Source organism: Gossypium arboreum, chromosome 12 (genome assembly GCF_025698485.1).
Source record: "Gossypium arboreum isolate Shixiya-1 chromosome 12, ASM2569848v2, whole genome shotgun sequence".
Lineage (NCBI taxonomy): Eukaryota > Viridiplantae > Streptophyta > Magnoliopsida > Malvales > Malvaceae > Gossypium > Gossypium arboreum.
Window position 1 is genome coordinate 14816001 of NC_069081.1, and position 26634 is coordinate 14842634.

General features: G+C 34.8%; 2 protein-coding genes across 2 annotated transcripts; one reads left to right on the plus strand and one right to left on the minus strand.

Moving 5' to 3' along the window:
* Positions 1–18786: 18786 nt before the first annotated feature.
* On the plus strand, positions 18787–24806 carry LOC108479275 (uncharacterized). Its single transcript, XM_017781773.2, has 13 exons — positions 18787–19022; positions 19151–19309; positions 19410–19661; positions 19754–19873; positions 20140–20220; positions 20630–20725; positions 20945–21040; positions 21490–21543; positions 21641–21844; positions 22360–22485; positions 22813–22878; positions 23017–23316; positions 24110–24806. The coding sequence occupies exons 1-13, from the start codon at positions 18960–18962 to the stop codon at positions 24584–24586; spliced, it is 2094 nt and encodes a 697-aa protein (XP_017637262.1). The 5' UTR covers positions 18787–18959; the 3' UTR covers positions 24587–24806.
* A 92-nt stretch (positions 24807–24898) lies between these two features.
* Positions 24899–26268, minus strand: LOC108479276 (bZIP transcription factor 11-like). Its single transcript, XM_017781775.2, has one exon. It carries the CDS (start codon positions 25577–25579, stop codon positions 25082–25084), a length of 498 nt encoding a protein of 165 aa, XP_017637264.1. The 5' UTR covers positions 25580–26268; the 3' UTR covers positions 24899–25081.
* Between the last annotated feature and the right edge of the window lie 366 nt (positions 26269–26634).

Consider the following 26634-nt stretch of genomic DNA (forward strand, 5'->3'; position numbering starts at 1 on the left):
GGGGTAAGCATTTTTATGCTTAGTAAGCTCGAATAACCGAAGAGTAAACTTACCGAGTAATTAGCATACATCCATACTTAAAATCATGAAATCATCCAATATGAAATGATTTCCTATCACATGCACTCAATTAATGAGTTAGTCACATAATCATGTATCATGTAATTTAACTAGATGAGCTCATCATTCAACATTTCATTTATACGTGTATCCTACGTTAATCTCGTTGAGTTTCTAGGAAATCTCGATGGAATACCCATTATCCTTCAATTCATTCAAATGATCTTTCCATATATGCACTCCCGCAAACCTCACATCATATGGCGGGATTACCAGTTCAGGCTAAATCCCCCATTCTATGAACTCGTAAGGTGATGTCGGGATTACCAGTCCAGGCTAAATCCCTTATAGCGATGAACACCCTTAATGAGTTCGAATTTGAATTACCAGTCCAGGCTAAATTCAGACCCAATTCAGATTACTCGTCTCGGCTAAATCCGTAATGCACATATATTCTTCGGGAGGCTCGATCATTCAAGAAACACCCGTCCGGGCTAGATCCTTTTCATAATTGAGATCAACGGATTACCCGTCTGGGCTAAATCCTTACTGCAACACATGCAGGATCTCATTACACATATTAATCAGGGTTTATCCATCAAATCCCCTTTATCAACCTCAACTGAGACATCTTTTACATGTTACCATCAAATATGCATTTCAATGATGTTTTATGCCATTAATAATGCAATCATCATACATTCATAAATCATACAATCATGCATATTAGGAGTTTACTTTAAGTTATCCGAACTTACCTGGTAATAGTTTCAGAGTTATGTTTCAGTTATTCCGAAACCTTACGTTTACCTCGATCGACCTCCAGAATTTGTTCCTAGGGGTCTTTAACAACAAAATTAGCTCATTAATACCCCATATTATACATTTCAAGTTTAATATCTACCCCCGGTCCAAATGACCGTTTTTCCCCTAACCTTTGACATTTTTACGATTTAGTCCCTAAGCTCGTATAATGAAACACATGCAATTTCTATCTTACCCAAGCTTAAACGAACATTTTTCTCTCTTATGGCAGCCCACATTTTTCATTATTTTCTTCATTTCTACCACATATTTACATCTTTTGCAAAATAGTCCCAATAAGGGTTTCTCATGAAAACCAACTTGGAAAAGATGTTTAACACACATTTATCTTTCATATTCCTCCATAATCTATCAAACTACTAATAACTCATGCATGGGTAAATTTTTGAACATGAACCCTAACATGAAATATAGGTAGAAATGAAGAGAGCAAGCTACTGGGATTTCAAAAATACAAAGAACATGAAAAACGGGGCTTGGGAGCACATACTATTGAGCTTGAAAATTGAAGAAACCCTAGCTATGGTGTCCTCCCAATTTCAGGAGCTATTGGAAGAAGATGAGCATATTTTTTTCTCCATTTTTCCCTTTTTATTTCATTAAAATAACAAATGACCAAAATGCCCTTATGCCATTCCTTTAAAATTTCATTCATGCAAGCCCATTTTTGTCCAAAAATTTAGAATTTGGGAAAATTGATCTCCAAGACCTTGTAATTCATAATCTAAAGCAATTTCATATAAATTGCTTCTAGAATCCAAGTTTTGCAATTTATTCAATTTAGTCCCTAATTTCCAATTGGACACCTTATACTTAGAATTTATTCACAAACTTTAACACATGCATATATTCATATTCTAGGCCTCATAACAATCAATAAAGTAAATATTTTTTATGTCGAATTTGTGGTCCCGAAACCACTATTCCGACTAGACCCTATTTCGGGATGTTACAAGTTGTGCCCAAGAAAACGGGCGTGACATTAAAGAAAAATGCTGAAGGCGACTTGGTTCCAATTCGAGTGCAAAATGGATGGCATGTCTGCATTGATTACAAGAAGTTGAATTCTTACACTAAAAAAGACTATTTCCCTCTTCCTTTTATAAATCAAATGCTTGAGTGATTAACTGTTAAAACTCATTGTTGTTGTCTTGATGGGATACTCAGGTTTCTTCCAAATTCCAGTCGCACTAGAGGACCAGGAAAAGTCTACTTTTACATGCCTATTCGGCACATTTGGGTGCAGAAAGATGCCATTTGGACTTTGTAACGCACCAGCCACATTTCAGAGATGCATGATGTGTATATTTTTTGAATATGTGGAAAAAATTATCAAAGTTTTTATGGATGATTTTACTGTGTATGGGAGTTGTTTTGATGAATACCTTAAAAATCTCACAATAATTTTGAATAAGTGCATAGAATTTAATCTTATCTTGAACTATGAAAAGTGTCATTTTATGGTAGAAAAAGGTCTGATTCCGGGTCATGTAGTTTCTACCAAGGGCATTGAGGTCGATAAGGTCAAAACTAACATTATTAATTCTTTTTCATATCCCTCTACTGTAAGGGAAATTCGTTCTTTCCTTGGCCATGCAGGGTTCTACAGGCGTTTTATAAAAACTTTTCGAAAATAGCTGAACCACTGTATGAGTTATTGTAGAAGGATAAGAAATTTGAATTTGGCCCAAAATGTAAGGAGGGTTTCGACATACTCAAACAGAAGTTGGTTTTCACCCCTATAGTGTAAGCGCCAGATTGGAAATACCCTTTTGAAATTATATGTGACACAAGCGAACACAGTGTGGGGGTCGTGTTAGGACAAAAGATAGACAAGGAACCTCATGTCATTTGCTATGCCTCAAAAACCCTAGATGCTGTATAAAGCAACTAAACCACTACGGAAAAAGAACTCCTAGTAGTTGTTTTTGTTTTAGATAAATTTCAATCTTATTTATTGGGATCTAAAGTGATTATTTTTTCTGACCATGCAGCTCTTAGGTACTTGATCACAAAGAATGAGGCAAAACCACGACTCATTAGATGGATTTTGCTGCTCCAAGAATTTGACATCAAGATCGTGACAAAAAGAGATATGAAAACTTGGTGGCTGACCACTTGAGTAGGCTAAAAATATCTCATGATGACACTCCTATTAAGGATGAGTTCCCTGATGAGAGCTTATTTTTTACCAAGGCTCATTACCCATGGTATGCGGATATAGTAAACCTCTTAACCATAAGTTCATTGCCTACTGAGTTAGCACGTTCTGTGAAGGACAAGCTTAGACGTGAAGCTTGTTATTACATTTGGGATGACCCATACTTGTGGAAACACTGCTCAGATCAGATAACAAGATGATGTGTTCCAAAAACCGAGGTAACCTCTATCTTTATTTTTTGTCATATAAAAGCTTAAAGAGGTCACTTTAGCCCTAAACGGACTAATCATAAGGTATTGGAGTGTGGGCTATATTGGCCCACAATTTTTCGAGATGCATATAATTTCTGTAAGTCTTACAATAAATGCCAATATACAGGTAATGTCACGAAACGAAATCAAATGCCCCTATCCCCAATTCATATATGTGAGATTTTTGATGTGTGGGGCATCGATTTCATGGGCCCATTTATTTCTTCATTTAGAAACATATATATAATTCTTGCAGCAGACTATGTTTCTAAGTGGATAGAAGTAAAGGCTACTCGCAATGATAATGCTAAAACTGTTGTGGAGTTTCTAAAGCGAATTATTTTTTCTAGGTTTGGGGCACCTCGAGCTTTGATCAGTGATCGTGGCACTCACTTTTGCAATCAAGTCATGGAGGCACTCATGAAAAAATATGGGGTTCATCATCGTGTAGCGACAGCCTACCATCCCTAAACGAATGACCTAGTCGAGGTTTCAAACAGGGAAATCAAGTCTATTTTAGAGAAAATAGTTCGGCCTAATCTGAAGGATTGGAGTCTTCGGCTAAATAATGCACTTTGGGCCTATCAGACAACATATAAGGGACCAATTGGCATGACCCCGTATCGACTTGTTTCTGGCAAAGCTTGCCATCTTCCAATAGAGTTGGAGCATAAAGTTTATTGGGCTGTTTGACAATGTAATATGGAATTAGAGCCCGCGGGGAAGGCAAGGAAATTGGACATTCAAGAATTGAAGGAAATTCGTAATGATGCCTACAAGAATGTTTGCATTTATAAAGACAAGGCAAAGTTATTTAATGATAAGAGGATAGCTCAGAATCATTTTTCAGTAGGACAAAAAGTTTTTCTTTATAACTTCGTATTAAAACTATTCCTAGGTAAGCTTCGATCTCGATGGCAAGGACCTTTTATTGTGACCCAAGTATTCACACATGGTGCAGTTGAAATAGAGAGTGAAGAAACATGAAAGCGGTTCATAGTCAATGGCCAACTGTTGAAGCCATTTTACTAGAATTTTCAGGCCCATATGGTCAAAAAAGTTCAGTTAGAGCTACCATAATCCCATTCACGATGTCAAGCTAATGACATTAAACAAGCGCTTGTTGGGAGGCAACCTAATTTTTATTTTTCTTTATTATTTTATTTTAATTATTTATTATTTTATCTTAATGATTCATTATTTAATTATTTATTTTATTTTGGATATTAATAAAAATTCTCTTCTTCTAACTAGGTGAACCGAAACGAAAATAGGGAGAAAAAAGAGAAAAGACAAAACCTGTAGCCAAACAGCTCATATTCTATCCCTATTCCAGCCTGGAATAGCACGTTCCTTCGATGATTGTTGAGTAACGCTTAGAGCGCATCGAGACTCGACTCGACACTTTTGGCCAGCAACTAGCCGAACTCATTGCCATTATGCACGAACGACAGTAACTACACGGGGAATTCTTCTAAACTTTTCTTTCGCCTATTTATTTATTTATTCTGCATTGAGCACTATGTGTTTTAAGTAGGGGGAGTCATTCCACATAATTTCTATTGTTTTAGATGTTGCTTTTGTTGCTACTGCTGCTTTAGTCGTTGCTTCCCATATAATTTTTTTTCAAGAATATTTTGCCTCTTTTCATGCCCAAGAATTTGACCACGACTTGTCCACTGTTTGACCCACATGCATGCTTCTTGTCTACTAATTTAGTTATGATTTTGCCTGTTTGATTTCATCTCCATTATTTTATTTCTTTTAGGCTGAATAATTATGATCGATAAAGTCAACCCTATTTTGCTTTTAGTAAATTTGATTAAGTTTAAATACAAAGAGGACACTTAATACAACTGCATTCTTAAAATATGTTTATGACTATTAACGTAGTTCCTGAAACTTATTTTTGACACTTGATTGTTGCTCCTAAGTCCTCCAAAATTAAAATTTCGTTTAATAATAATAATGTTTCTGTGGTTATGATTGCAACTTAAGACGTGACTAGTTGAGTAACCGGGGTAGGGTGTTTGGGTTGTCATCCTATTTCGCGTCAAAAGGTTGTGTGGCGTGTTAAGTAAAACTCTGCTAACCGAAATTAATTTTTAAGAATGTGTTGGGCTGAGTAACCGGGGTGAGGTGCTTGGCTGTCATAGGTTCAATATGTTCTAAAGAAAAAAAATTAGCAGTGTTTTGGGCTGAGTAACCGGGTGGGGTGCTTGGTTGTCATCTCTCTTCGCGTCAAAAGGTTCAATATATTCCTAAGTAAAAATAAATAAATAACTAAAAAACAAAAAGAAAGAAAGAAAAAAAAGTATTAATAATCCAAGTTGATCTTAATTTTTGTGTGTGTTAATTGGAATACTTTTTCAATTTTACTTAAATCAAACTAAGGGGTCTCTTTATTTTTCGTATGTATTTTGACTAATTTTTATAAAACTTTGGAGTAGTATTTCTTTCATGGCATGATTTAATTTTCACAGTGGACACGAACCATAGTTGAGGGAAAGCATGGGCTAAGTAGGGGGAATTTGATAATACTCTAGAACATCATATTTTTATGTGCTAATTGCATGTTTATTTTGAGTATGTCCTACTAATTTGGGCTATTTTAGGGTTCTTTGTCTTGTAGGGACTTAATTGAAGATAAAAAGAAATTTGGGGGAAAAAAGCGTGAATTTAAGATGAATTGGGCCAGCATGCGAAGTAGGAGAGAAGTGATGCCGAAAATACAAAGTATGGAAGACTTTTGGGGAAAAAATACAAAAGAAGAGATTTTATAGCACAAGACTCTATTTTAATTTCAATTATATTAGGATAATTATTAAGGATTTTTACTTAGATTTAATTTTAGGATTTATTTTCATTTATCTTTATTTATCTTTATTTATTTGTATTTATCTTTGAGAATTTAATTAGAAATAGGCCAGGTTTTCTAGTACTATAAATAGGGGATAGAGTGGCACATATTTGATATCTTTTTTTTTCTGTAAACACTCCCTCTCCCAAAAACTCTGTCTTTTGTTCTCTCCATATTTTCTTCAATAAAAATCCCATTTCTATTATATTTATTTCTTTCCCAAAAATCATGAGCCACTAAACTAATCTAGCCGAAGGTTGTCGAAATTCCCCAAAAAAGTTCATTAGACTTAGAATCAGCGCTTAGCCTTCTCAACAGGGTATTCATCGCTTCTCCGCATTACGGGGATGACGCTTCTGTACATGTCCCTTAATAGGTCATCTTTTCAACTTGTGCAAGGAACGACCACTTTGTATGTTTTGGGAAGGTTGCACAGTCGGTCCGTTGGCTTTCTGCATTAGAGGTTGCCAAATTCAAGAGACAAAACGACGTGGTATTCGCCGTTGGGAAGTGATGATCTAGCAGAAAATATTCCCACAAAAGCGATTATTGGCTAGAGTCATGTTCCGCCAAATCTTAAGTCCAAATTCTTGGAGCTGGTAGTCGTAGGCGTCCTCTTCCACTATAACTATCTTATCCTGCTCGAGAAGGGTTACTTAAAGGCCAAGGATTGAACCCAAGGCGGATCAAGACAACCGGAGGCTGGAATCTCGCCACATAAGAGACTCTCTCTTTTTTCAAACTCTGTTTATTTTTATATTCTTCATTTTAATTTTCGTAATTTATTTAATTTTGCAATTTCAATTCAACTTTAAATTCTGTTTTTATTTTATTTTGAAATTCTTTAAATTCTGTTTTTTTTAATTTTTTAGGAATGCACGTTTTCTTGGCCAAGAAATTGTCCAAGATTTCAAGAAACGAGCATTCGTAGAATCTGATACCTGAGGATTCGACCCTACTTCCCCTTTGCTGTTATTTTTACTATTTTATAGGGAATATGATATTTTTGGTGCTCTCAACGACCGCATCAAGTAGATTTTGATAAACCAATTAGATGGATTAAATAGGTAAGTTTGAGTATTTGGGATGTTATGTCATGCTTAAAATGTGATTTTTGGCTTGTGTTGATTGCTTGTTGGGGATGTATTGATGCATGAAAATGTTATGTAAAGGGTGATATCAAAATGGGTGAGAAAAGTGGTCTTAAAATAGCTTATTTTCATCCACACGGTCAGAGACACGGGCGTGTGTCTTAGCCTTGTGTGAAACACGGCCTAGCACCTGGGCGTGTGTTTCTACTGTGTGTCCCCTGTATCTTAAAATTGAGAAACAGAATGCCTAGGTTTTTGCACACAGCTTAGCCCACGAGCGTGTGGTTTGGTTGTGTGACCTCTACACCTTACACACGGCCTAGCACACGGGAGTGTGGCTTGGCCGTGTGACCCAAGTTAGAGAGCTACACAGGTATGAACATAGGCTGGAACACGGTCGTTTGCCTTACATCGAATGCCTACACGGCCTAAGACACGGGCGTGTGTCACCTGCACCTAAGAAAAATTTTGAAATTTTGGGAAAAATTTTTTGAGTTTCCGATTTAGTCCCAATTTACTTCTAATGCGTATTTTGGGCCTTGAGGGCTCATACAAGGGACAATATGAGTGATTTATGATTGGTTTTTGATATGTGAATTAAATGTTATGAAATGTTCATATTTGATCTGAAAAGTCCAGTAATACTCTGTAACCCTATTTCGGCAACAGATAAGGTTTAAGAGTGTTACAAGGCATTTCATAGGGAAAATCTTACTGCATAAATAACTGATACATGCACGGATAAGGTGAAATTTATTAAATTCTATTCATTAAAGTTGCCGATTTTCAAGTTTGGAAACTTAGTCAAATTGCAACGATTTTTTGGATAGGATCATGGCATTTCTATGTTGAGATATCTCATAGCATTCGAAGATCTATCTCTTAGCTTCGAAACGCAATTTGTATCACTCAATTTTGAATTCAAGAGCTCGAGTTATGACTGTTTTAGTGAAGATTACACAAGTAAAATTTCTGGACGGGATTATTACAAAAATTATGAGTTTCGAGCTTTTAATTCGAGTTTAAATCATATTAGATTCAATTTTTAGGCTTAATTTTTATTATATATGAGCCCAACATTGTATTTATTAGGTCTTATTATTTTATTATTTATTTTAAATTTTGGATTTTTAAGTATTTTAAGTTATTTTGGAGTTTTATGTCAACAAAAAGTTTAGTTTAAAACTACTTCTTATTTAGGTCAATTAAAGTTTCAGTATAGTTGAGAGTTTTTCTTTAGATGTATTTAGCTAGCCTATATAAAGGCTTATTTATTGTACACAATTAATAACCGATTCAGCAACTTCTCTCTTTGAGTTAATTAAATTTTTTTTGAGTTTTACTTTTTAAGAATTTGTAACTCCCCCACGCCCGAGACCGTCGCCGGAGTCGAGCACGAGGCATTACTAAACTTATTTGAGCACTTAAACAAAATCGGACAAGCTATCCAACTGCGTCATAGTTACTTAAAAATTCATATCTTGAGTTCCGAAACTTGAAATCCAATTCCGTAAATTTTTCCTTAAACTAGACTCATATATATATCTACTAAATTTTTTATAGAATTTTTGGTAGGGCCAATTAGTACAGTTTATTAGTTAAAGTCTCCCCTGTTTCAGGGTTCGACTGCTCTGACCTCTGTGTATTAAAAATCATATATCTCCCTGTACAGAGTTTCAATAACTATTCTGTTTGTTTCTACTAAAACTAGACTCAATAAGGCTTCTAAGAATATAAAATACACCACCTAATTATTTTGGTACAATTTATGGTGAATTTATAAAGTCAGAATAGGGGATCCAGAAATCACTCTGGCCCTGTTTCACAAAAATTCAAATATCTCATAAAATATAATTCATATACCTGTTTTGTTCAATCCATATGAAAATAGACTCATTAAGATTAAATTTCATAACTTACTCATCATTTAATTCCATTTCTACCATTTTTAGTGATTTTTCAAATTTACATCACTCTTCTTTGTCGATTCTGCTTTTATGGCGATTTCCTTTACTAAGGATTTTCATGGACTAAATAGCATTTTAAACATACATAACATCAAATATGACTTAGATTGGCCATTCCAATGGCTAATCATTTACAAACCCTTTTCTTTCCAAACCATATCCATATCATAAGATCATTTACACAAAGTGAGTATTTTGCCATACATGCCACATTCAAAACACACAAGCCATTTTACCAATTTAGGCTTTCGGATAGTGTGAACGAGTCTTCGACCTATCCCAATTCTCAAGCCGGCTTGTTAAAAACTACAATGAACGAAAAAGAGGGAGTAAACATAAATGCTTAGTAAGTTCATATGCAAATAACAAATAACATAACCATACAATTATACCAAACAACCTTAGCATGGTATCACCAAAACATATATCACATTTTTAAACATCATTCATCATCTTACCACCTTATCGTTGTTGTATCTATTTTCAACCCGAGGGTTAAGTACATACCTGTCCAAAGTGTCCATTTCACAATACTTACCAATACGTCACCTGCATCTTAAGTGTTCTTCCATTTCACTAGAAATTTTACCCGTTGAACACATCAGAATATAATTCGGATACATGGATAATTTGCACATAAGTGCCACATTTGTAGCCAAGCTACCCTGTAACCCGCCCATAAGTGAACTCGGACTCAACTCAACGAGCTCAGGCGTTCGCATCCATAAGTGAACTCAGACTCAACTCAACGAGTTCGGATGCCTAGTTACATTTCACGAACTCAGACTCAACTCAACGAGTTCGGACATTTCACATCCATAAGTGAACTCGGACTCAACTCAACGAGTTTAGATGTTCAACCATCCTAGTGACATGTCACTTGTATCCTAATCTATTCCTAAGGTTCAAACGGGATTTTCCTCGAACACATCTCCTTGCCATCTTCCGTAAAATACCGAAACCAATACTCGGTAGTACTTTATATTTAACAAATAATACACTTAATTTGCATTTTATTCGAAAATAACCACAAAGCATATATTTCATGATAAAAATCAGCATATCATATATTTAACATCAATAACTTAAAAATAACAATTATGCTACCTTATTTACACATGAACTTACCTCGGTACAAAATTTTTAACAATCGAGCCTATTCCTCGTAAACCTTGTTTTTCCCCCGATCACGACTTGAATCTCGTTTCTCTTGATCTATAATACCAAATTAATCTTATTTAATACATACATTCATTAAAACAGTCCTTAATACGAACTTTGGCAAAATTACTATTTTGCCCCTAAACTTTTGCATAATTACACTTTTGCCCCTAGGCTCGGGAATTAAACTTCATCCCTTATTATTATGTTTTATGACATTCTGATCATTTTTCCCTTCTATGGCAACATCAAATTCTCACTCTAACATGTATTTATGACTACTAAATATTTTTACCGATTAAACCTTTTTACTCGTTTTTACTCAAAACCGAGTAGCACAAGTTGTCTAACAAAATTTAAAACCTCATATTCTGTCATAAAACACCAAAATACACAAATTACACCTATGAGTATTTTTCCAAATATGAACCATAGGTTGAATTATTGTTAACATAAGCTAAATCGAGCTACTAGGATTTCAAAAACATAAAAATCATTAAAAACGGGGCTTGAAATCACTTACTATGAAGTTTGAAAGTTGAAGAAACCCTAGTTATGGAGGAGCAAAAATCGGCAGAACAATATGGAGAAGATGATCATTTTGGGTTATTTTTCCTATTTTTATTTCATTTAATATCCAAATGACCAAAATGCCCTTACTACTAAACTTTTCAAAAATTCCTTCCATGTCCTAATTTTGTCCATGAACTTAAAATTGGTCAAATTACCATTTAAGACCTCCTAACTAATATTTCAAAGCAATTTCATACTAAAAACTTCTAGAATGCAAGTTTTGCAACTTATTAGATTTAGTCCCTAATCTCAACTTAAGCACTTTATGCATAGAATTTCATCACGAAATTTTCACACAATCATGCAATCATATCATAAACCTCAAAAAAATTTTAAAATAATTATTCTTATCTTGGATTTGTGGTCACGAAACCACTATTCCGATTAGGCCTTAATTCGGGATATTACAGAATTTCTCTTAAGTTTTTCTTTTAGAAAAGTATTAACAATCTTTTTAGATTGTGGGGATTGTATTCAAGCTTTTTCTTGCCAAGTTTTCTTTCTTGGAGAGGAAATTAGAGCCGCTTGAAGGGGTAGATTTATCTGGTTTCCAAGACTCCTTTGGAATTTTACACACCACTTCCCATCTTTTTCATCTATCTTGTTTTGTTTCTTTGTTATTTTGTTATGTTCTTGTGTGAAGTTATGCCTCCTATTTTTTGGCTTTTCTTCTCCCAGATAAACTCTATTTTTAGTTTCCCACTTAAACTCTGATTAGTGTAGGTTATTTTAATATTATTTGACCTACAAATTTAGCCTATAAATAGGCCATTTTTCCACCCTAGAAAAATAACTCATAACATAATTGGGTATTAGCTTTTCAAGCTTTTAGAGAATTTTGTGTTTACGTTTTGAGGGTATTTATTTTTGGGTTTTGGGGTTTATTTTTATCTCTATCTTTTGTACTCTTTATTTTTGTTGTTTTAGTGAAATTATCTTTGCCCATGATTTTTTATCTTCTTTGGAGGGGTTTTTCCATGTAAAATATTTGTGTTCAATCTTTTCAATTTCTTCGTTATTTTACTTGTTTGTTGCTTAATCGAGTTTATCCCTAACAAATCGATATCAGAGTTAGTTCGATTTCCTCAATCAACCCGTTCAGAGATGGCAATAATAAGTTTTGATATTGATAAGTTTGATGGCATCACAAATTTCAATCTATAGCAAGTTTTAGAAGACGACAATTCTGATTTAGAGTAATCTTGAGAAGGAGGTTTTGATGGAGAAAACGACATTCATGTTATGGAAAAGGTTAGAAACCCTTCACACGACAAAGTCTCTGGCTAATCGATTGGTATTGAAACAACGTCTATACATGTTCCACATGGATAAAAGTGAGCACCTTAGAGGTCATACATTAGTCAATTTATTACTCTTTTGAATGATTTAAAAAATTTTGAGGTTCAGATTGACGATAAAGATCAGACTATGCTATTATTGTGCTCTTTACCCCTTTCATACAAGTCTTTCGGGGTGACTTGATTTATGACGGAGATAATTTCTCATTCGAGGATGTGAATAAAGGTGATCATGTACCGGGTTTAGGCTGGGCCCAAGCAAAAAGTAAGGTCTGTTTGCTAGGTCCAACCCGGTCTGAAAAATGGGCCTAAAAATTTGCCCAAGCCTGGCCTAGATAAAAATGCTAAAACCCAGGTTTGACTCGCTTATATTAATTTTTTGTATTATATTATTTTTATATAACTTTTAAATATATATAATACATCAAAAATACTAAAAATAGTAAAATAAATATTTCTAAACAAATTGAAAATAAATTTTAAAAAATATGTATACTTAAATAATACTAAGATAGATGCAACTTAACAAGAAAATATCTCTAAAATAATAACAAGATTAACAATAAGAAAAGTGTTATACAATGTTCAAACAATAACAACAAAATAGTAGCAATATAATAGTGAAATGGTAGCAAAATAGGGAGAAAACAACAATAAAATGTCATTAAAATAAATAAATAAAATAACAATTTTTTTGGCATTTAGTGAATTCGGGTCTGGCTCGGGAATTTTTTTTTTATTCCCAAACCCATTTTTCGAGCCTATATTTTTGCCTAAACCCTCTCACTTTTCAGGCGAGCCTTCGTGTCAGGCTGGGTGTCCCAGCCCATGAACAAGTCTAGATGTGAAGGGTCATCTGTTGAGTAAAGACAAACTCCACAATGAGTTTGGTTCAAATAGCAAGTCAGATAGGCAAGCCTCGATTTTGGTAGCATCAAGGAAACGAGACAAGAGATGTCGTTATTGGAATAAGTTAGATCATATCAAGGTAAATTGTTACAAAGGGTTGCTGAGAGTAACGAGAAAGATTAAGCTGGTGCTAATTTGATATTGATAAGTTTAATGGCATCACAAATGTAACAATCCGGTTTAGACCCTAGTCGGAATAGTGGTTTTGAGACCACAAATTCGAGTTAGAAAAATATTTTAATATTATTTTTTGTGCTTATAATATGTGAATTGACATGTGTGAAAGTTTCGTATGAAAATTTAATCGTCTGTGTGTTTAATTTGATAAAAGGATGTGTAAAAAATGCAAAATTTGCATTCTATTTGTTAAAATGCCTAATTGCCATGTCTCTTTAATTGTGAGGTCCTTATATAGTTATTTGACCATGGAATGTATTGAATGACATTAATGGCCTTGATATTAATGTTTTAAATGTTTATAATGCAAGGGTAAAATGGTAAAATGAACATTAATGTTAATTATTATTAAAACAAAACATTAAAATTAGCCATTATGTTCATGAAATTGCCGAAAATTGATTAACAAAAGAAAAGAAAAAGAACTCTATGGTTCGGCTAAGGAAATATATGATTAAGGTATGTGTTTTGATTCGTTTTTGATAATTTCTACGTTTTTGTAATCGTTGCTTTGTATATTATCAAGCCTATGTCTCAATTTCTGATTTTGTTGATGATTTTGAGTTGAGCAATTGATGAAATTATAAGCTTTGTGAAGTTAGTTGCTGGTAAATGAAATATATGTTTTGGGTTAACATATTTTGTATTTGAATTTTTGATGAATTTGTAAATTGAGAGACTAAAATGTGAAATCAATGAAACATATGGGCTTATATGAATACTATAAGAATTCGGCCTAACATGAGTATATGTAAATTTTGTGTATTTTGTGATTTTTATGATTAGGGACTAAATTGTCAAAATATGAAAATATGAGGGCTAATTTGTAAAATATCCTAAATGTGTGTTTTTGGATTGATTTGAATGATTTGGTGAATAAAAGAATTAAATTTAAACTTATATAGATCAAGAACCAAAGAAAATAGAATTAGATCGGGGAAAGTCGAAAGTCGTCGAATAGCCGTTCGTTTTAATCATAACTGTACGAGGTAAGTCTATATACCAATAAATGTGTTTTTAATTGAATTACTATCGATTATATGCTATTGAACTATGATGAATGAATATATGAGTTGAGAAAAATGAGACTTCCGAGAAAGTATCGATAAGGTTCCGACGTCCGAAAAGCCCCGTACGAACCTTAGGAATAGTTAGGATACATATGTTATGACATAGGATCTGTTGACATCGACTTATGATTTACGTGTAAGACCACGTCTGGGACGTTGGCATCGTATTTGATTTCGTGTAAAACCCTATTTAGGACAGTGGCATCGATATTTGATTACATGTAAGACTACGCCGGGACGTTGGCATTGTACGAGCTTTCCGAGCTATCTACGTATCTTTATGATTCTAAACTGTTCAACGAGCATTCTGAGAAGTGGATGATTATATGTGATGTGTATCCGATTTAGGTACGCTTGAAATGTATACTATGTTTGAGAATAAAAGGTAAGCATATGTACAAGTGATGATACATGTTATAAGTATGAGAAAATATGCTATATGCGTAAATGAATTGGGAATATGTTAAATGTATATGAACTATGTGGTTTGAGATAGTATTTAGCCATGGAGTATATGTAATTTGATGATGCTTTCATGTTTTGAATGTTAAGTTTATTTGTATATGGCTTACTAAGCTTTTGAAAGCTTACTTTGTGTGCTTTTCAACTGTTTTATAGATATCAAAGCTACCAGAAGCTCGGGGATTTTCGAGGATCGTCATCACACTGTCGAACTTTATTTTGGTACCTTTTAACATTGTGAATATAAAAGTATGGCATGTATAGGCTAGAAGTATTTGGATATGTTTTGTAATGTATATATCATGCCATGTGATATGAATAGTTTGTGTTTGAACTTATGGATTGAATTTGATTATGATATGTGATGCAAATGTGCCATTATGATGTGCATTTGGTTGGCCAAAAGAAATGATCAATTTGGTAAGTTTTAGTATGTGCACATTTTAGAATTGGGTAAGGATTTGGTATGAGAATGAATGAAATGTATCAACGTTATAAACCATATGTTTTGGTATGTTTTAGCTTATGGAATGACATGAATTGGTATGTGTTATGAACATGAGATTGGTTGATAATGACATGACATGATTGGTGTATGTATTGGTTGTGAAATGGTTGAGCATTTGGTATGCAATTGATGTTTAATTGTTGCTTGTAGGGAGGACCCTTAATGGGTGGCATTTTGGCCTTGTAATGACCTATTTTTGCCCACACGGGCAAGGACACAGGCGTGTATCTCAGTCGTGTTGCTTGAGGGCCATTTCAAAATGATCCTGAATAGACCATACTGTCGCACACACGGGTGTGTGCTAGGTCGTGTGGCCAAGTCATATTCGAGCACGGGCTAGACACACGGGCGTGTGACTGGCCGTGTGACCCAAGTCAGTAGCCCTCCCTAATTTTCACACGGCTTGGAACACGGGCGTGCCTTGTGGCCATGTGAACAAGTCAGTATGTACGCCCTGTTTTGAGACACACTCGTATGACCTGTACAATTTTGAAAATTGTTTAAGTTTCGAAAATTTTTGTATGAACTTGGTTTAGTCCCGACCCTTTTTTAAAGTATGTTTAAGGTCTCGTTGACCTATATAAGGGAGTCTATGGTAATGTTTGTTATGATTGTGGATAATGTATATGAATTGTTCGTAAAATATTCCGATTTGTCTGGTAACGCCTTTAACCCTAGTCCGGTGACGGATACGGGTTAAAGGTGTTACAACGAATTTCAATTTGTGGCAAGTTTCAAATTACGACAATTTTAATTTAGAGCAATCTTGAGAAGGAGGTTTTGATAGAGAAAACAACATTCATCTTATCGAAAAGGTTAGAAACCTTTCACGCTACAAAGTTTATTGCTAATCAATTGGTGTTGAAACAACATCTATACACGTTCTGCATAAATGAAAGTGAACACTTTAGAGGTCATATCAGTCAATTTATTACTCTTTTGAATGATTTAAAGAATGTTGAGGTTTAGATTGACAATGAAAATCAGGCTATGCTATTATTGTGCTATTCACCTCCTTCATACAAGTCTTTCAGGGAGACTTTGATTTATGACAGATAATTTCTCATTCGAGGATGTGAAGGGTCATCTATTGAGCTAAGACAAGCTCGACAGTGAGTTTGGTTTGGATAGCAAGTTAGATAGGCAAACTTCGGTTTTGGTAGCATCAAGGAAATGACACAAGAGATGTCGTTGTTGTAAGAAGTTAGATCATGTCAAGGCAAATTGTTACAAACTGCGAAATAAAAGGGTTGCTAAGAGCAACGAGGAAGATTTAGCTGGTGCTAATTTGGCCAATGACAAGGGTGATGATTTCTTATTGGTGTTAACAAGTAAAAGCTCCAAGTTTACATCCGAGTGGATCTTGAATTCAAGGTGTTCTTTCCACATGTATCCCAATAGGGACTGGTTTTCTACATACAATTCAGTTGAAGGTGGAGTTGTATGCATGGGGAATGGTTCACCCAGCAAGGTAACCGATATTGGTATTGTTAAGATCAGGATGCATGATGAAACAATTAGGACACTATTAGATGTCAAACATTTGCTTGACTTAAAGAAGAATCTCATCTCCTTGGGAATTTCAAACTCAAAGGGTTGTAAAATTAACATCTAGTTAAGCGACATTAAGGTACCTTGGGCTCTTGTTTTCGTGAAAGGTAAAAGGATTGACAATATTTATATTTTTGGAAGAATCAATGGTGACCGGTGAAACAGGACGTCCCTTGTTTATTAAAGAATCGAAGTAGACTTGTTTGAAGAAGAGACAACTTGGTCATAAGAGGGAAAAAGGTATGATTGTTTCATATAAGAGAGGTTCTCTTTTGAATGTAGGTTTTGAAAAGATAATGCATTATGTTCGTGGAAATCAAACCAGGGTCAATTTTGATTTGGTAGTGAACAAGACGAAGACTAGAAGACTTCCAGCTTCTAATCATAGCTTCGACTCAGTTAATATCTTGCATAGTTCGAGATAAGCTCATGGCTGGCTTTAGCAAAGAAGGCGTTGTGGAAATACGAGTCAAGGTGGAAATCTGCAGAGTTATGCATCATATTTTTCAGCTTTTTTTCGCTAGTTAAACTCTGTTTTTAATTTCCCACTTAAATTCTGATTAGCGTAGGTTATTTTAATATTATTTGACTTACAAATTTAACCTATAAATAGACCATTTTTCCATTCTAAAAAAATAACTCATAGCATATTTAGGTCCTAGACATAGAATTTCCCACTATTACACTTCTTTCTAACAACAACTATGGATTTTCCACACGAAATAATTTCATTTGTTTCCTTATTTTCTCGAAATTTATTTTAGGCTTGTAACCATTTATTCAGCAGAAATCACATTTAAAAATAAATTTAACTCTCACACACATATTCAATTATATAAACATGCAAGTAAAAGTAAATAAATTAAACTTGCATATTCAATCAAATACAATAACATGGTAAACAAGAAATTCTTATTGTAGTTACAAATAAATATCTTATTATTAAACCCTTAGTTTTATATATATATATAACTCAAGGTCTAGTTCAACCTATATTAAAGATAAATCTAATCAAGTCCATAGTAAATTCACATTATTACTATATTAAGAATTTTATTAAACTTCAATTTAAAGTCACTATTTTTTTAATAATAATAACCAAATTCATGCAACATAAAATCATGGAGGCTGTATTTATAGGAGTTTCAGTGGCTAAATATAGCAAATGTAAGTTGATTGAATTAGTTAAAATAGTTTGAAAATAGTTCAATAAATTTGGACTTAACTAAAAATAACTTCAATTGGTTAAACTATTTTTAGCTTTGATATATAGGTGTTAGAAGTTAAGAAGTTTACTTTTCTTGGACTCTAAAAATTCAGTAAAAATAATTTCAAAAATAAAAGGGCTCAAATGTTCATTACACTCATATAAAACCAACCAAAATATACAATAAGAGATTAATATTATATTATTTATATATATCGAGGAAAATATTATATTATACATTTTAATATAGTATAATAACATTTATTTATAAAAAGTGCATAGTCAAAGTTGTAAATTTGATTTATAATTTCAATTTATGATAAAGACGTGTTTGAAGACCAAATTGATAGAATTTGTAAATATAAAGAATCAAATTTGTTAGATTATTTAGAATCAAAACCAAACTAATAGTATGTATAAGTGTCGGTGGCTAAATGTTAAACCAGGTCACGCCATTATTTCTGTTAACAATTTAACTGAGGGTGACAATAACAAAAACAATAAAAAATGTTAGTGACAAAATTGAAAATTTTTGTAGTTTGGTGACAAAAACAGAAACACATTAATAGTTAGATGACTAATGCTGTTGTTTACCCAAAATAAATTTACATTTTTTGTGGCCTTTAATGTTTCTATGGGCTTGAACCCATTTCTTACCCGACATGTTTCCTTTCCGGCCCTAACTCGAAGATCTGATCCAGTCCATGCTTTGTCTTCCTATGTCAGTTGAAACTTGAACCGCCTGACGTTTTTTTTCCACTTCCAGTGTTTTACAATTACATCTGATTTGCTGAGCTGACCCCAGTCAGACATTGATCCTTCAATCCCATGAGGAAACGAGATTTAGCTATTCTTATGCTCTCTGCTTTCGCCATATTCTTCTCTCTTCAGGTTCGTTTATTTCCTGTTTCTTCACTTCTATTCATCTCAGGAACCACAAACCCTAGAAACACATGGGCTTTTTAATTCCCTTCTATACTTTTACTCCATTTTTTTACTTCCGTCTTTGTTTTGTGTAGCACGAGGGAGATTTTTCGTTTAGAGAAGCGTGGTATCATTTATCCGATGAATACCCGATCAAATACGAAGCTGAACGTCTCCCCCCGCCTCTCGTTGCCGATCTGAATGGCGACGGAAAAAAGGAAATCCTCGTCGCCACTCACGATGCCAAAATTCAGGTTATTCAATTCTTTGTAGAATAAATCAATTTATTTTTGTGGCAAAGAAAAACTATTTTTTTTCTATATTATGAATTTGATTGAATTCGGAACCTACTAGGTATTAGAGCCACACGCACGGCGTGTTGATGAAGGATTCAGTGAAGCGCGTTTGCTGGCAGAGGTGTCTTTGTTGCCTGATAAGATCAGGGTTGCTTCTGGTAGACGTCCCGTAGCCATGGCCACAGGTGTTATAGATCGAATTTATAAGTCTGGGCAACCTCAGAAACAGGTCCTGGTTGTTGTTACTTCGGGTTGGTCTGTTATGTGTTTTGACCATAATCTAAAAAAGTTATGGGAGAATAATTTGCAGGTTTGTGTACTTGGGGTTTTGAATTTGATCTATTCTGTAGCTTGTTCTCAAATTGTGTTTTTCTGATAGGCTTGGGTTTTTGTGGTGTTCAGGAGGATTTTCCACATAATGCGCACCATAGAGAGATTGCAATTTCGATAAGTAATTACACCTTGAAGCATGGGGATTCAGGTTTAGTCATTGTTGGTGGGAGGATGGAAATGCAGCCCCATGTATGTTAAGCTAAGCTTTTGTTGTTGTCGACGTCGTCTTACTGTCCCTTCTCCAGTTATAAGCTTAAAATCTTGCTGTACATTTCTGTTCACCAAGTCTGGGTTCTTAAAACTATTAGATTCAGATTACATAGGAACTGATTTTTTAATAACTTTTTAGCATTGCAGTGTTTAATATTACCAAGACTTGGATATATGGTTTGTAAAGTGGTTTTCTTTATGTTACTTTTCTTCGGTTAATTAACAAGTTTCCTTAACATTATCAGTTATACCTAGATCCTTTTGAAGAAATTGGGATGGCAGAACGAAGTGCTGAGCAGCATAGAAGAAGTGCAAATGAAAAGGAGGTATGGATGTATCATTGTCCATCGATGTTAAACATCTGCTTGCTTACTATTATTTATGTTGGTATTCCCATGTTTATGCAAAGAGATTTAATATAACCCAGGCATGTTAACTCTGCTGCTGAACAGCCCCCCATTTCACACACTTTCTTGAGTGCTTCCTTCTGTTATGTTCCATTTTTTTTTTCTTTTTGCTACTTTAGTCTTTTTAAACTTGTCTGTCAAATACCTAGAAGTTGTCATTCTGGCATTAACCATTTGAATCTGTCAAAGTTCAAAATGATTTCTATTATTCTCTCTATTTGAGCTCCTTGATGTTCCTGCACTTCTATGCACAAAATCTGCAGCATTAGAAATAAGTGGATGTCACTCCTAGTTTCATGATCTGAATACTGATACATATCCTATATAGGCTTCTGAAAACTCTGGAACTGTGAATTTACGTCATTTTGCTTTTTATGCATTTGATGGACGAAAAGGTGGACTTCGATGGTCTAGAAAGAACGAGGTATGCTTCTTTATTTTCAGAAATATTTTTTAAAATTTTCATCATTATTTTCTGTAGTTCTCTTTGCAGTTCTGCATATCTTTTACCAAATTTTAAGCTTTTGGGAGAATATAAGTGCTGCTTTATAGTTGCTGTCACCTTATTTGCAAGTTTGGTGCCTTTATCAGCTATCTTCTCCTTTGATACATGCTGATATAATCATTTTATTTTTTGGTTTAGAATATTGAAGAACATTCTTCAGATTCATCACAGCTAATTCCACAACATAACTACAAGCTTGATGTGCATGCTCTGAACACTCGTCAACCTGGTGAGGTATGCTTTAAGGCCATTTGGATTATTATATATCTCTGAAGGAGGTTATAAACTTTAAGTGCTTTGGGGAAAAAAGATACTAGTAGCTGAATCTTATTTGTTAATTGACTCGTCATTATTCAAGAAAAAATCATAGGCAGCTGGTTTTTTTCTAGCTTCACATATGTTTTCCTGGTTACATTCATCTTTGTTTTGTGAGTCAAATTTTCAGTCAAATACGAGTCTCATTTCACCTGCTATTAAAGCACACTTTTTCTCTCATGTTTCTAGTTTTCTGTAACTTTTAACCAATCTAAGTTGTGGATATTTGTCTAATTGCGTTGGTATGTTTATTTCTTTTAAAGCATTTCCCCTATCTAGATGATTCCCAATGCGATAATCTTTTGATTTTTTTCCAATCTAGTTGAATCAATCTCAAGTATAGAATCTCTTAGACATGTGAACTGTAGTTTGAATGCAGGGAATTTAGAGAATCAATCCTTGGAGTTATGCCACATCATTGGGTAAGCTATTATTAGTACATGCTAATTATGAACTTCTCTGTTCTTTTCATACTCAAGAATGTGAGGGATTCATGTTACATCTATCTGTTTTCTCTAGGATAGGAGAGAAGATACATTGTTGAAGTTGTCACATTTCAAGCGACATAAGAGGAAAACATTGAAAAGAGTACCTGGAAAGTCAACAACATATCCTTTTCATAAGCCTGAGGAACACCATCCTCCAGGGAAGGATGATTCAAAAAAAATTTCAAACTTGATTGGAAAAGCTGCCAAGTATGCCGGTTCAGCAAAATCTAAGAAGGTAAGTTTTTCAATGGGATTGCGTACTTCTGTCAAAACATTCATTCAGAAGTTTAGAGGAGAGTATGGACATGAAGGTTTTTCAGTTATTTGGCTGGTTTCATTTTAGCTGTGATGCTATGTATCTTGTAGTTCATTGGAATGACACCTCATATGCACCTCTTTTCTTATATATCTATGTTCTCCTTTGTTGCGACTTTTCTATGACTTTGATGCATCTAATTGCCGCCTTTTGCTGCTCCACTTAGTTGGTCTTGTACACTAGGAGACCCAACCCTGTGACAAACTTATTTACTGAAGGATATTGCTTATATTGTATGATCTCTCAGTTTTGTTATCTTGTCAGTTTCTCTTTTGTGATTTCCAGATATATTCCAAACTGAGTTTTTCCTTGCAAGATATGTTTACCATGTAAATTTTTAATGATTAGTTTTTTTCCTTGATTCACGAAGGAAACAGTCCATGGAATTTATCTTATAAATGCCTATAATTTTCTTCTTTACTCTTTTGTTGCAGCCAATGGCTTATATTCCAACCATAACAAACTACACCCAGCTCTGGTGGGTTCCTAACGTTGTTGTGGCCCATCAAAAGGAAGGGATTGAAGCTGTTCATTTGGCATCTGGTCGAACTGTATGCAAGGTGACTGTGACTCTCACTATGTGCTTTTAAATATAATGCTTTGTGAGAATGGCTGAACTAATTTGTGTCTAAATTTCTTTCACTGTCTGTTAATATGAAATGCTACTTTTGTAATTTGAAAGCCAGCCCCTTTTTTTTTTTTTATCGGAAACCTTTTCTTGATCTAATTTTCAGCTTTAGTTATATTTTTTTCTTCCCTCATGAAATATGCATTGCAATTGTCAAATGTACCTACTGTTAGCTTTTAAATACAATGTATTCATGCTATATGTCAAGATTGTATATTGCTATACTGAATTGATGGATAATATTTATTGATTTCATCAGCTTCATCTTCAAGAAGGAGGCCTTCATGCTGATATCAATGGAGATGGAGTCCTGGATCATGTCCAGGTGCGGACTTCTCTTTTATTTTATTATATTACCTTGTACCAAATTGTTTTTGTTGTGCATCTCATATTTAAAAACGACTCTATTAGTACGAATGTTCTAACTGCTTCTGAAGTGACCACTTATATTTGTTCTCCTCAGGCTGTTGGTGGAAATGGTGCTGAGCAGACAGTTATTAGTGGATCAATGGAGGTGCTGCGACCTTGTTGGGCTGTGGCAACCTCTGGAGTACCAGTTCGAGAACAACTATTTAATGCTTCAATATGTCATCATTCCCCTTTCAATTTATTCCAGCATGGAGAGTTCTACAGAGGTTTTGGTCGAAGTAGTCATGTTGCTTCTTTAGAAGTTGCGACACCCATTCTGATCCCCAGAAGTGACGGACATAGGCATCGTAAGGGGAGCCATGGTGATGTTATTTTCTTGACAAATCGAGGAGAGGTATGCTGCTGTTCTGTGTCTAATGTTTTTGTAGCTACCATGGCATTGGATTGAAGATGCATACATTTGAGTTCTGAATTCTTTTCTAAAAGAAAAAGAACAATGTCTTTGTCATTTATTTGAACCTATAGATTTGAAATTTATAAAAAAGCCTTCCTAGATTTTGGGTTTTTGGAATATCTAGTTACGTACTTTATTAGGCAGAATCTGTCCTTATTTCATGTTACGTGTGAACATGGAATGAGTGATACCTTTACTACTGTGTTTTTTTGGATGAGAAAGCAAATTTATCATCCGAAGGAAGCAGTTAAACTGGTAGGTCAAAACTTTTCTAGCCCATCTAGCTAGAGGACAATGAATCATATTAAAAAAAAAAATGGAAAGAAGGCTGAGCCATTTAATCCCCAAGTTATACAAAGACTCCTATTTACAAGAAGTTTGCTTTGATTGTCCTTGCTAGTCTTATTTTGATAGCCTCCTTAATATATGCAAGATCTTGACAGAGGATTCCGGTAACCTGCCGTATATCCTGTTATTCCTCTCCCTTCTTTCCTGATAGATGTAAGCATTCCACGTAATAGAGATGGACACACCCTATAGGTAACTCTTTCATCTGAAACTTCCCCCCCTAGTAGCCACTCCTCTGTGAAGCTGACGTAGTTGCACAAGCTCCTTGGCTGGTATTGTGCAATCTTGCAACTACTGGGTTCAGTAATTCATGTATTGTTTTCATTTTGTTAGATTTTTACGTAAGCTGAAGATTTTGGAACTTAGAATGCATTAATCCTCGCAGGTAACTGCATACTCTCCTGGCTTGCATGGACATGATGCTGTTTGGCAATGGCAGCTCCTGACAGATGCTACATGGTCAAATCTTCCATCACCTTCAGGGATGATGGAAGGCGGTATGGTGGTTCCAACATTCAAGTCGATCTCATTGCGAGTGCATGACAATCAGCAAATGATCCTTGCTGCTGGAGACCAAACAGGTGTAATTATTTCTCCTGGAGGAAGTGTATTAACATCAATCGATCTTCCTGCTCCGCCCTCCCATGCCCTGATTGCCGAGGACTTCTCGAATGATGGGCTCACTGACCTTATTCTTGTAACCTCAAGTGGAGTATATGGTTTTGTCCAGACACGACAACCCGGTGCCCTCTTTTTCAGCACACTGGTCGGTTGCCTTTTACTTGTGATGGGAGTACTCTTTGTCACTCAACACTTAAATTCAATGAAGGGTAAACCTCGTGCTTCATCTGGTCCACGGTAAAAAAGTAGTTTCGTTTTATAGTCTTGACTACCAAAGATCACCCGACAGTTGAGTGAAAGATGGCTGTAATAGAAGTTACAACACTCTGGAATTCCAAGAGATCGAAGATTTTTAGGCTCATAGTTCTCGACTTTGTATGATTTATGTTATGCAGATTTGGATTGAGAATGGAGGTGGATCATGTAACTTGTTTTGAAGTTCAAGAAAGTTTTACCATAAATTTTGTTAAGTCTTGATTATTTTTTTCAATTTCAATCATCATAATTGATTGTGGTGGTATTTATTACATTCATAATAATAATAAACGCAGTGTAACTGAAAATGCATCTGCATTGCAATTTGAATTTCTAAATACAACATAAATAATACAAGTAAAACGAGGGAAATAAAAGAAAAGAACTCTGGGGCATTTGAAAGCACTAGTAAAAGATAAAAAGAGCAACATCAATGAACAACCAGAAAGCCAGGGTACACTGCAAAGACCTGATTAATCAATCAATACATCATCATGTCAGCAGAAGGCATAAAGGGTTGATTGGTTGTGGAAAAATTCCATGGATTCATTAAACTATCATCATTGAGCTGATGATGAGGATGACAGTAGGCCGCCTGGTCAAAGTTAGTGTCATTTTGGAGAACCGCATTGCTGGAGTTTATGAAATGAATGATTTCATTGAGAGATTGCAACCTGTTGCTGAGCTCAGTCATCTGAGCTCTAAGAACCAAGTTCTCAGCCTCAACGTTGGAGTAAAGCTGCGTGGTGACATTGATGCTTGTGTGGATCTGGTTATTGTGGTTGGTGAGATTAGAAACTTGGGCCATCAGTTCATCCAGGTGCTTCTGTTTACGCATCCGAGAGCGACGTGCAGATTCCCTATTGGATAGCATTCTCTTGCGCTTCCTTTCATCCAAAATCGGCTGAAAATCCTCCGATGAACTCGAGCTTCTCAGCGTGCTTGAACCTGAGGATGCTCCACTGCTTGAAGTAGCCATAAGTAACAACAACAATTATAACAAACAAAACAAAAGAAACAACAACTGGCCTCAGAACCCAGAAATTTTATTATGCAAAGAAACTCAGATGTGGAATTCTATATGAAAAATGGTGAAGAAAAGCTGAAGAAAATAAGGGCGGGCTATGGGTTTACAATCAGAAGGAGAGAGAGAAAGAGAGAGAGAGAGTTCATGAAAAAACGTAGAACCAGTAAAGGAAAACAACAGAGAAAGATTGAACAAGATGGGTCCTGCGCCTCAGAGTAGAGTTGATCATAAACCCAGAAAGGAGGATTTCACTGAGTACGGGAGACATGAGTCCTCAAACATCAGGAACAAGATGTTGATGAGCATTCAAAAACACACAAATAAGAGAAACAACAAGAAAAGAACTATGAGATATTGATTATATTAATGTAAGATAAAAAGAAAACCAGACATGGAAGGACGAGAGATCTAGAGAAAGAAAGGAGTTTGTTAAAAGCTAAAAGGGAAATCAAGATGAGATGAGAAAGTAAAGAGGTTGATGAAGTATTTTATTGTGAATTTTATAGACAGGAAAATGCCCACTGGAAATTTAAAACAGATAAAAACTAGAAAGTTGAAAGTATGGTCTTTTCATTAGCAAGTAGCAGTTGCAAAATTGATGTTGGCAAGCTTGCTTAGTTACCCCACTGTAAAAACAATGAATGGCTACAACAGTGTCATGTAATGTTAAGGGTTTTTTTTTTTTTTTTTTTTCTACTTCTGTCGGCTTCAGACAGTCGTTTTCTTGCTAGCCTGGCAGGTTGCAGTAAATCTTCATTTCTGGATTGCAATTTATGTTGTGTTCTAACAAGCTAATTCAAGAAAATGGTAAAGTAAACCAATAGTGCTTCCATGGGAAAAAGGACACTGTTCTTCACGGAGTCTCTATATAAGCCGTACAAGTCACATGCGTTCATGTCGGATTTCTGAAGATTGGTCCCCATAAAAAAATGCAGGCACTAGTGTTTTATGTTTGCCATTATTATTCTTAAATTTCAAGCTCATGGCTGGTCTGGTGTAAAGCATGT

Excerpts from the sequence above, each read along its gene's own strand:
- LOC108479276 (XM_017781775.2), bottom strand. The coding sequence starts at position 25,579 with ATGGCTACTTCAAGCAGTGGAGCATCCTCAGGTTCAAGCACGCTGAGA.
- LOC108479275 (XM_017781773.2), top strand. The coding sequence starts at position 18,960 with ATGAGGAAACGAGATTTAGCTATTCTTATGCTCTCTGCTTTCGCCATA. Across the intron at positions 19,310-19,409 it reads CTCACGATGCCAAAATTCAG|GTATTAGAGCCACACGCACG; the intron begins GTTATTCAATTC and ends GGAACCTACTAG. Across the intron at positions 20,221-20,629 it reads GAAGTGCAAATGAAAAGGAG|GCTTCTGAAAACTCTGGAAC; the intron begins GTATGGATGTAT and ends TATCCTATATAG.